We start from the raw sequence: 12,499 nt of genomic DNA, 5'->3' as shown, positions 1-12,499 counted from the left end.
GAAAACCAAACATGCCAGAAAATTTTTTTAAATTTTCTTTTAAAATACATTATTGATCTGGCAAGAAAGTATGGAATATTCAGAGGTGAAGAACTAGGTGAAAATGGGAAGTCAAAGATGTAAATTGAGCAATATAGCTGGCTTTCTCTCTGGGGGAATACCAAGGGACCTTAATTTTGGTTTTCACAGCCTTTCAGCGGGAAGAGACAAAGCCTAGGACAGAAGACTGTCATGTATAAAATTGGAAAGGTGCATGTGACAGGAAGTGGTTAAGTATATAAGTATCAGCAACTCATGAAAATGAAAGTATAAAATTAAGTTAAATTTAAAAAATATATATATGTAAATAAGTTTGATTACTCAAAGTACGGAGAGGCCTGTACCAACTGGAAGCATCCTTTTGCTACATTAGTCAGAAATTAGCAAGCAAGGGAAATGTATTTAACCGCCTTACTTCCCTGATGTGTGACAACGTACTGTCAAGTTGTGTGGCACTGACAAAACTAAAATACACAGTTGATTCTCTTTCTAGCTTCTTTTAATCATTCCTTAGAACCTTACAGAAAAGGAAATTACAGTTTAGAACATTTGAGAGCTTTCAAGGAAAAACATGCAGCCCCACTTTAACTAAGAAAGGATGGACCTGGGTTGGAAACAAGATGTCAGAGTAAAAGAACTTGCACTCGCCTTCTCTCATGAAAACACCAAAATCACAACTAACTGCTGAACAACTATCAACAAAAAAGACTTGAACCAACCAAAGAAGATATTCTACATCCAAAGACAAAGAAGAAGTCACAAAGAGAGCATAGGAGGGGTGCAATCGTATAATATATAATCAAATCCCATACCTGCTGGGTGGGTGACCCACAAACTAGAAAGTAATTATGTTGCAGAAGTTCTCCCACAGGAGTGAGAGTTCTGAGTCCCACGTCAGGTTGCCCAGACTGGGGGTCTGGCATCAGCAGGAGGAGCCCCCAGAGCATTTGGCTTTGAAGGCCAGTGGGGCTTGATTACAGGAACTCCACGCATGGAGGGCACACTCAAGGTCCTGTGTGTACCAGGACCCAGGGAAAAAGCAGTGACTTCACAGGAGCCTGGAGAAGACCTACGTGCTGGTCTTGGAGGGTCTCCTGGGGAGGCAGGGTGGCGGCTGTGGCTCGCTGTGGGGACAAGGACACTGGTGGCAGAGGTACTAGGGAGTATTCATTGGCATGAGCTCTCCGGAAGTCTGCCATTTTGACATCAAGATGAGGCCCCACTGTAGGATCCAGTGCTGGAACGCCTCAGGCCAAACAACCAACAGGGCTGGAGCACAGCCCCACCCATCAGCAGACAGGCTGCCTAAAGTCTTCCTGAGACCACAGCCGCCTCTAAATGCACCCCGTGACACGGCCCTGCCCACCAGAGGGACACGACCCAGCTCCAATCTCCAGTGGGCAGGCACAAGTCCCTCCCACCAGGAAGCCTGCACAAGTCTCTAGACCAGCCTCATCCAACAGGGGACAGACACCAGAAGCAAGAGGAACTACAACACTGCAGCCTGCGGAATGGAGACCACAAACACAGAAAGTTAAGACAAAATGAGATGGCACAGAAATATGTTCCAGATGAAGGAACAAGATAAAACCCCAGAAGAACAACTAAGTGAAGTGGAGATAGGCAATCTACCCGAAAAAGAATTCAGAGTAATGATAGTAAAGATGATCCATGATCTCGGGAAAAGAATGGAGGCACAGACTGAAAAGATACAAGAAATGTTTAACAAAGAGCTAGAAGATATAAAGAACAAAGAAACAGAGTTGAAGAATACAATAACCGAAATGAAAAATACACTAGAAAGAATCAACAGCAAAATAACTGAGGCAGAAGAACAGATAACTGACCTGGAAGACAGAATGGTGGAAATCACTGCTGTGGAACACAATAAGGAAAAAAGAATGAAAAGAAAGGAGGACAGCTTAAGAGACCAATGGAACAACATTAAACACACTAACATTCACATTACAGGGGTCCCAGAAGGAGGAAAGAGAGAAAGGGCCTGAGAAAATATTTGAATAGATCATAGCTGAAAAATTCCCTAACGTGGGACAGGAAACAGTCACTCAAGTCCAGGAAGCGCAGAGAGTCCCATGAAGAATAAACCCAAGGAGGAACATGACAAGACACATAGTAATAAAGTTGAAAAAATTAAAGACAGAGAAAATATTAAAAACAACAACAGGAAAAAACAAATAACATACAAGGGAATCCCCATAAGGTAATGAGCTGATTTTTCAGCAAAAACTGTGTAGACCAGAATGGAGTGGAGTGGCGTGATATATTTAAAGTGATGAAAGGAAAAAACCTACAACCAAGAATACTCTACCCAGCAAGACTCTCATTCGATTTGACAGAAAAATCAAAAGCTTTATGGACACTCAAAAGCTAAGAGAATTCAGCATCACCAAACCAGCTTTACAACAAATGCTAAAGGCCACAACTGGAAACAAGAAAATTATGAATGGAAGCTCACTGGTAAAGGCAAACATACAGTAAAGGTAGAAAGTCATCCACATGTGGATATGATATCAAAACCAGCAATTGTGAGGAGAGTACAAAAGCACGATACTGTAAATGCATTTGAACTTGAGACCAGCAACTTAAAACAATCATTCATATATATAGACTGGTATATCAGACCGGTATATCAAAACCTCATGGTAACTGCAAACCAAAAACCGACAATAGATATACATACAAAAAAAGAAAAAGGAATCCAAACACAACACTAAACATAGTCATCAAATCACAAGAGAACAAAAGAGGAAAAGAAAACTGCAAAAACAAATCCAAAACAATTAACCCAATGGCAATAAGAACATTCATATCAATAATTACCTTAAATGAAAACGTATTAAATGCTCCAACCAAAAGACATAGGCTGGCTGAACGGATACAAAACAAAGACCCACATATATACTGTCTACAAGAGACCCACTTCAGATTGAGGGACACATACAGACTAAAAGTGAGAGAATGGAAAAAGATATTCCATGCAAATTGAAATCAAAAGAAAGCTGGAGGGCTTCCCTGGTCGAGCAGTGGTTGAGAGTCTGCCTGCCAATGCAAGGGACACGGGTTCATGCCCCGGTCTGGGAGGATCCCACATGCCACGGAGCGGCTAGGCCCGTGAGCCATGGCCGCTGAGCCTGCGCGTCTGGAGCCTGTGCTCTGCAATGGGAGAGGCCACAACAGTGAGAGGGCCACGTACCGCAAAAAAAAGAAAAAAAAAAGAAAAAAAAAGAAAACTGGAGTAGTGATACTCATATCAGACAAAACAGACTTTAAAATAAAGACTGTTACAAGAGACAAGGAAGGACACTGCATAATGATCAAGGGATCAATCCAAGAAAAAGATATAATAATGGTAAATATATACGCAACCAACATAGGAGAACCTCAATATATATGGCAAATGTTAAAAGCCATGAAAGGAGAGAGTGACAGTAATACAATAACAGTCGGGAACTTTTAACATGCCACTTTACCAATGGACAGATCATCCTAAAATGAAACTAAATAAGGAAGCACAAGCTTTAAATGACACATTAAGCAAGATGGACTTAATTGATATTTATTTATAGGACATTCCATCCAGAAACAACAGAATACACTTTCTTCTCAAGTACTCATGGAACATTCTCAAGGATAGACCATATCTTGGGTCACAAACCAAGCCTTGGTAAATTTAAGAAAAGTGAAATCATATCAAGCATCTTTTCTGACCACAACGCTGTGAGACTAGATATCAATTACAGGAAAAAAAACCTGTAAAAAATACAAACACATGGAGGCTAAACAACATGCTACTAAATAACAAAGGAATCATGAAGAAATCAGAGAGGAAATCAAAAAATACCTAGAAACAACTGACAATGAAACCACGAAGACCCAAAACCTATGGGATGCAGGAAAAGCAGTTCTAAGAGGGAAGTTTATAGCAATACAATCTTACCTCAAGAAACAAGAAAAATCTCATAAACAACCTAACCTTACACCTAAAGCAATTACAGAAAGAAGAACAAAAATACCCCCAAAGTAAGCAGAAGGAAAGAAATCATAAAGATCAGATCAGAAATAAATGAAAATGAAATGAAGGAAACATAGCAAAGATCAATAAAATTAAAAGCTGGTTCTTTGAGAAGATAAACGATAAACCATTAGCCAGACTCATCAAGAAAAAAAGGAAGAAGACTCAAATCAACAGAAGTAGAAATGAAAAAGGAGAAGTAACAACTGACACTGCAGAAACACAAAGGATCATGAGAGATTACTACAAGCAACTGTAGGCCAATAAAATGGACAACCTGGAAGAAATGGACAAATTCTCAAAAAGCACAACCTTCCGATAATGAACCAGGAAGAAATAGAAAATATAAAGAGACCAATCACAAGCACTGAAATTGAAACTGTGATTAAAAATCTTCTAACAAACAACAGCCCACCTATCCTTCTCAAACTCTTCCAAAATATAACAGAGGGAGGAACGCTCTGAAACTCATTCTATGAGGCCACCATCACCCTGATACCAAAACCAGACAAAGATGTCACAAAAAAAGAAAACTACAGGCAAATATATCTGATGAACACAGATGCAAAAATCCTCAACAAAATACTAGCAAACAGAATCCAAAAGCATATTAAAAGGATCATACACCATGATTGAGGTTTATCCCATGAATCCAAGGATTCTTCAATATATGCAAATCAGTCAATGTGATACACCATATTAACGAAGTGAAGGATAAAAACCACATGATCATCTCAGCAGATGCAGAAAAAGCTTTTGATAAAATTCAACACCCATTTATAATAAAGTCTCCAGAAAGTAGGCATAGAGGGAAACTACCTCAACATAATAAAGGCCATATATGACACACTCACAGCCAACATCATTCTCAGTGGTGAAAAACTGAAACCATTTCCTCTAAGATCAGGAACAAGACAAGATTGCCCACTCTCACCACTATTACTCAACATAGTTTGGAAGTCTTAGTCACAGCAATCAGAGAAGAAAAAGAAATAAAAGGAATCCAAATCGGGAAAGAAGTAAAGCTGTCACTGTTTGAAGATGACATGATACTATACATAGAGAATCCTAAAGATGCTACCAGAAAACTACTAGAGCTAATCAATGAATTTGGTGGAGTAGCAGGATACAAAATTAATGTACAGAAATCTCTTGCATTTCTATACACTAATGATGAAAAACCTGAAAGAGAAATTAAGGAAACACTACCACTTATCACTGCAACAAAAAGAATAAAATACCTAGGAATAAACCTACCTAAGGAGACAAAAGACCTGTATGCAGAAAATTATAAGACACTGATGAAAGAAATTAAAGATGATACAAACAGATGGAGAGATGTACCATGTTCTTGGATTGGAAGAATCAATATTGTGAAAATGACTATACTACCCAAATCTATCTACAGATTCAATGTAATCCCTATCAAACCACCACTGGCATTTTCACAGAACTAGAACAAAAAAATTCACAATTTGTATGGAAACACAAAAGACCCCAAATAGCCAAAGCAATTTGAGAAAGAAAAACGGACCTGGAAGAATCAGGCGCCCAGACTTCAGACTATACTACAAAGCTACAGTAATCAAGACAGTATGGTACTGGCACAAAAACAGAAATATAGATCAATGGAACAGGATAGAAAGTCCAGAGATAAACCCACACACATACAGTCACCTTATTTTTGATAAAGGAGGCAAGAATATACAATGGAGAAAAAGTCTCTTCAATAAGTGGTGCTGGGAAAACTGGACAGCTACATGTAAAAGAATGAAATTAGAACACTCCCTAACACCACACACAAAAATAAACTCAAAATGGATTAAAGACCTAAATGTAAGGCCAGACACTATAAAACTCTTAGAGGAAAACATAGGAAAAACACTCTATGACATAAATCACAGCAAGATCCTTTTTGACCCACCTCCTAGAGAAATGGAAATAAAAACAAAAATAAATGGGACCTAATGAAACTTAAAAGCGTTTCACAGCAAAGGAAACCATAAATGAGACAAAAAGACAACCCTCAGAATGGGAGAAAATATTTGCAAATGAAGCAACTGACAAAGGATTAATCTCCAAAATATACAAACAGCTCATGCAGCTCAATATCAAAAAAACAAACAACCCATCAAAAAATTGGGTGGGGGCTTCCCTGGTGGCGCAGTGGTTGAGAGTCTGCCTGCCGATGAAGGGGACGCGGGTTCGTGCCCCGGTCCGGGAAGATCCCACATGCCGCGGAGCGGCTGGGCCCGTGAGCCATGGCTGCTGAGCCTGCGCGTCCGGAGCGTGTGCTCCGCAAAGGGAGAGGCCACAACAGTGAGAGAGGCCCGCGTACTGCAAAAAAAAAAAAAAAAAAAAAAAATTGGGTGGAAGACCTAAATAGACATTTCTCCGAAGAAGACACATGGATGACCAACAAACACATGAAAAGATGTTCAACATCACTAATTATCAGAAAAACGCAAAACTACAATGAGGTATCACCTCACACTGGTCAGAATGGCCATCATCAAAAAATCTACAAACAATAAATGTTGGAGAAGTGTGGAGAAAAGGGAATCCTCACGCACTGTTGGTGGGAATGTAAACTGATACAGCCACCATGGAAAACAGTATGGAGGTTTCTTAAAAAACTAAAAATAGAACTACCATATGACCCAGCCATCCCACTACTGAGCATATACCCAGAGAAAACCATAATTCAAAAAGACACATGCACCCCAATGTTCACAGCAGCACTATTTACAATAGCCAGGACATGGAAGCAACCTACACGTCCATCAACAGAGGAATGGATAAAGAAGATGTGGTACATATATACAATGGAATATTACTCAGCCATAAAAAGGAAAGAAATTGAGTCATTTGTAGAGACGTGGATGGACCTAGAGAGTGTCATACAGAGTGAAGTAAGTCCGAAAGAGAAAAACAAATATCATATATTAACGCATATATGTGGAATCTAGAAAAATGGTATAGATGATCTCATATGCATAGCAGAAATAGAGACACAGACGTAGAGAACAAATGTATGGATATCAATGGGGAAAGGGGGGATGGGAGGAATTGGGAGATTGGGATTGACACTATACACTATGATACTACATATTAAATAGACAACTAATGAGAACATACTGTATAGAACAGAGAACTCTACTTAATGCACTGTGGTGACCTAAATGAGAAGGAAATCTAAAAAAGAGGGGATATATGTATATGTATAGCTGATTCATTTTGCTGTACAGTAGAAACTAACACAACATTGTAAAGCAACTATACTCCAGTAAAAATTAATTATTTAAAAAAAAAAAGCTTAAAGACCCAGATGTAAGACCATATACTATAAAATTCTTAGAGGTAAACTCTTTGATATAAATTGTGCAAGATCTTTTTGGATCTACCTCCTAGAGTAATGAAAATAAAAACAAAAATAAACACATGGGATCTAATTATTAATTTCTAAAATATGACAAACAGCTCATGCAGCTCAACATCAAAAAAACACACAACCCAATCAAAAAATGGGCATAAGACCTAAATAGACATTTCTTCAAAGAAGACATATAGATGGTCAAAAAGCTCATGAAAAGATGCTCAAGATCGCTAATTATTAGAAAAATGCAAATTGAAACTACAATGAGGTATCACTTTACACCAGTCAGAATGGCCATCATTAAAAAGTGTACAAAAAATAAATGCTGGAGAGGGTTTGGAGAAAAGGGAATCTTCCTACACTGTTGGTGGGAATGTAAATTGGTACAGCCACTATGGAGAACAGTATGGAGGTTCCTTTAAAAACTAAAAATAGAGGTACCATAGGATCCAGCAATCCCACTCCTGGGCATGTATCTGGAGAAAACCATAATTCGAAAAGATATATTCACCCCAAAGGTCACAGCAGGACAATTTACAACAGCCAAGACATGGAAGCAACCTAAATGCCCACTGACACATGAATGGACAAAGAAGATGTGGTACATATATACAGTGGAATATTATTCAGACACAAAAAGGAATAAAATAATGCCATTTGCAGCAATATGGGTGGTCCTAGAGGTTATCATATTAAGTGAAGTAATTCAGACAGAGAATGACAAATATCACATGATATCACTTATATGTGGAATCTAAAAAAATGATACAAATGAACTTACAAAACAGAAACAGATTCACAGACATAGAAAACAAACTTATGGTTACCAAAGGGGAAAGGTGGGAGAGAGGGATAAATGAGGAGTTTGGGATTAACATATACACACGACTATATATTTTTTAAAAGTGACATAAGAACTGAGAGTAGACTATAAGGATTTATGATAAGAGTCAAACGAAGTGTACAGAATACTCATAGCCACTTGTCACTTCCTTTTCCTTGACATTGATGGTTCTAATACCCTGGTTTTCTCTCTTATTCTTGTATTTGTTTTGAGCATTTGGGAAATCTTTTTAACATTTTATTAATTACAAAGCCCTCAAAATGGATGAAGATATACACAAATCATATTCTTTCAGATTTTCATCATTTATTGGTAAGTATAAGCTATGAAAAATAATTCTGTAAATAAGCTTAACAAGCAGCCAAATTTTCTATTAACACCACCACCAAGAATAACACAAATTAAAGCAGATTACTTTCAAATACCTGGCAGCTGTGATCAGTATCCAATCCATCCCAGAGACTCATAAACTGAGCTTTCATCATGGCTGTAGCTTCATGGTCAGAACTTGAACGGTTTCGTAGAAAGGAGTCTAGAAGAAAAAAATCCTTAACCTTACAAATCAGTAATAAATTACTCTTTACATAATTTCAAATTGTTAATTAAAAGCTGAAAATTTTATGAAAGATTACAAAGAAAAGGGTTCGAATATGCCTTTTCATACATTATTCTGATATAACTACTTTGACAAATTATCCAGCAAATTAAAACAATCAATTCACAATCCTCATTTCTTTCCTAAAAATACATTCATACCAACATATATAAAAGAAGTAAAGGATCTAGTGCTGAGAGGCTAAAAAAGGATCATGTAGTGTCTTAGAGCAAAAGTCTGTGTGCTTTGGTCCTAACTTTCCAGGTTCTCTGCATCCTATGTGTTCTTAATTATGGGATCACATCCTTTTTCCTCATACATTTTTCCTGGTAATAAATAAAAATGATACTGGAAAATCTCAAAACACTATTAAGTGGGAAAATATAGGACAGGAAATGGTTTAAAACATACATACTGGCATGCATGTACATATACGTTATACAGGGTAAAAAAACCTTTAATGAAATACACCAAAATGCTAATAACTTTGGTTATCTCTCAGTGATACTGATGGACAATTTTAATTTTCTCTTGAATTCTTTTCTGTCTTCCAAATTATCTATAATGAACATGAAATACTTTTAGAACGGGGAAAATATTTTCCATCTAGAACGAAAGGACTGAAAGGTGGTATATCCTAAGAATGAAAAAAAGACAATAAAAACAAATCCTGTATTTTCCAGTACAATCCTGTTTCAAATGTTTTGTCTTGTATCCCTTCAAATCACTGGCATTTCTCAATAACTTTCACATTTCAACATTAAAACTAAAACTTGAAGTCTGTCAATCATACATGCAAGTGACATGAAAATGCTTTTTAATGTGCTGGGTCCAAGCTTTAAAAAACAAAAAAATTTTTTACAAAGTAATTACAGCAAAAACACATTACTGTGACATGATAGTTTTGTGATGGCAAACATATATCCTGTATTTTCTTTTACAGTTCTAATCATGTACAATATGTACCATTGTTGTACCATGTATTATACCATGTGTTGTACCATGTACAATAAATGTACCCATTTATTCTGGATGTATAAAATCGAGTCATTTTAAAATTGCTTATTTTTTAAAGATAAATTGTGTAAATTTAGCTGCCTACTTAACTACCATAATTCTGCTATTAATTATTCTTAAATTATCTTCATTTCTAAGAAGTGGTCTGGCAAGATGGCTGCTTAAAATAATATGAAAAACTTAAAATGCTGGATCAAAGTATAAATAACCTAACTATATCAGTAGTTACATTAAATGTAAATGGTCTAGAGTATGCAATTACCTGTTTAAGATATTAGACTGGATTAAAAAAACACAAAACCCAACTGTGTACTGCTTACACGAGACACACTGAATATAAAAGCTCAGAATGCTGATGACGGTGGAAAAAGACATGTATGTAAACACTGACAAAAAGACTGAATAAGATTTTTTTTAAAGTTAATGCATATCTGATAAATAGTGCTAGAACAATCGGACATCCATATGCAAAAAAACAGACCTCGACACAGACCTTATACATTTCACGAAACTCAAAACAGAACACAGACCTAAATGTAAAACAAAAAGCTATAAAACTTATGAAGATAATACAGGAGAAAATTTAGGGAACCCTGGGTTTGGTGATGAACTTTTACATACAACACCAAAAGCACAATCCATCCAAGAAAAAAATGTGTAAGTCGGAGTTTATTAAAAATAAAATTCCTGCCCTGTGGAAGACATTATTAAGAGAAAAGATAAGCCACAGACTGGAAAAAAATATTTATTGTATAAAAACATATCTGATAAAGGACTTGTATCCAAAATATACGAAGAACTCTTAAAATTCAACAAGAAAACAACCCAGTTAAAAAATGAGCAAAAGGGCTTCCCTGGTGGCGCAGTGGTTGAGAATCTGCCTGTCAATGCAGGGGACATGGGTTCGAGCCCTGGTCTGGGAAGATGCCGCAGAGCAACTAGGCCCGTGAGCCACAACTACTGAGCCTGCGCATCTGGAGCCTGTGCTCCGCAACAAGAGAGGCCACGACAGTGAGAGGCCCGCACACCACGATGCAGAGTGGCCCCCACTCGCCGCAATTAGAGAAAGCCCTCGCACAGAAACGAAGACCCAACACAGCCAAAAATAAATTAATTAAAAAAAAAATCCACCTTCAAAAAAAAAAAAAAAATGAGCAAAAGATATGAACAGAGACCCCACCAAAGAAGATATACAGATGGCAAATAAGCATATGAAAAAAAAGATGCTCAACAATATACGTCACTGGGGAAGTGCAAATTAAAACGAGACACCACTACACACTTATTAGGATAGCTAAAATCCAAAAAATTGGTAATACCAAGTGCTGGAGAGGAGTGGAGAAACAGGACCTCTCATTTACTGCTGGTAGAACTGCAAAATGGTAGAACTGCTGCTGGAACTTTTAAGTGCAAACAGCCACTCTGAAATACATTTGGTAGTTTCTTACAAAGTTAAACACAGATTTACCATACAATCCAGCAATTGAACTCCTAGGTATTTACCCAGCTGAGTTAGAAACTTTAGTCCACACAAAATCCTGCATATCTCTGTTGTTAGCAGCTTTACTCATAACTGCACAAAACTGGAAGCAACCAAGAGGTCCTTTAATAGATGAATGGATAAACAAACTGTGGTACAACCATATAATGGAATATGATTCAGCAATATAAAGAAATGAGCTACCAAGCCATAAAAAGATGATGGAGGAAACAAATGCATATTGCTAAGTGAAAGAAGCCAGTCTGAGAAAGCTACATGTTACATGATTCCAACTGTATGATATTCTGTAAAAGGCAAAACAATAGAGACAGTGCAGCTAGGAGTTTGGGAGGGAGGAGTTTGAGAGGGATGAACAGGTAGAGCACAGGGGATTTTTAGGGTGGTGAAACTATGCTGCCTGATATTGTAAGGGTATATACATGATACTATGCATTTGTCAAAGACCACAGAACTGTACAACACAGAATGAACCTTAATATAAACTATGGACTTTAGTTATTAATAACATACCAATAATGGTTCATTAATTATAACAAATATATCACATTAACACAAAGTATTGATAATAGGGAAACTGTGTGTGTGTGTGGGGATATGGGAACTCTGTACTTTTTGCTCAAGTCTTCTGTAAACTTAAAACTGTTCTAAAAAATAAAGTTTAGTAATTAAAAAAAAAAGGTTACTGAATATCTGAGATTGCAAGAAGGAAAGAAAAAAAATCCTGGAGATCAGGAAAAGAGAGAACTGAAAAAAAGAATGGTGAGATTTTGAGATGATTATGCCACTGTCTGTGTGTGTTTGTGTACACAACAGGTATGCACGGGTAGCATCAGGAGGTTCTGCTTTGGTGTTAATATCCATGCTGAAGCCGAGATGCCCAAAAGGATGTACACTCACAGAAAGTATAGACAAGAAAAAAATTTCTGCTCACCACTACAGGGAGTTAAGGACGCTTGTCTGTCTTGGCCTGGGCTCTGGAGGGAAATATGTCCCCCCTGAAAAATTAAAAACCAAGATCACAGGGGCTCTCTCTCAGGCCTGAAGTCTAAATTCAAACTGTCATTCAGTTTAGGAACATCGAGAAATTAGAGCCT

At 37.3% G+C, this 12,499-nt stretch overlaps 1 protein-coding gene across 1 annotated transcript in view; it reads right to left on the bottom strand.

The window, feature by feature from the left end:
* The window catches only part of ATAD1 (ATPase family AAA domain containing 1), a 55,227-nt gene that overhangs the window by 19,466 nt on the left and 23,262 nt on the right, over positions 1-12,499 (bottom strand). Inside the window, exon 6 of the mRNA XM_004315128.4 lies at positions 8,718-8,824. Coding sequence (XP_004315176.3) covers positions 8,718-8,824 — 107 coding nt within the window. The remainder of the gene's footprint in view (positions 1-8,717; positions 8,825-12,499) is intronic.

Source organism: Tursiops truncatus, chromosome 16, assembly GCF_011762595.2.
Source record: "Tursiops truncatus isolate mTurTru1 chromosome 16, mTurTru1.mat.Y, whole genome shotgun sequence".
In the NCBI taxonomy this organism is placed as follows: Eukaryota; Metazoa; Chordata; class Mammalia; order Artiodactyla; family Delphinidae; genus Tursiops; species Tursiops truncatus.
Note: the sequence above shows the minus strand (reverse complement) of the source record. Positions and strands in the feature narration are given on the sequence as shown.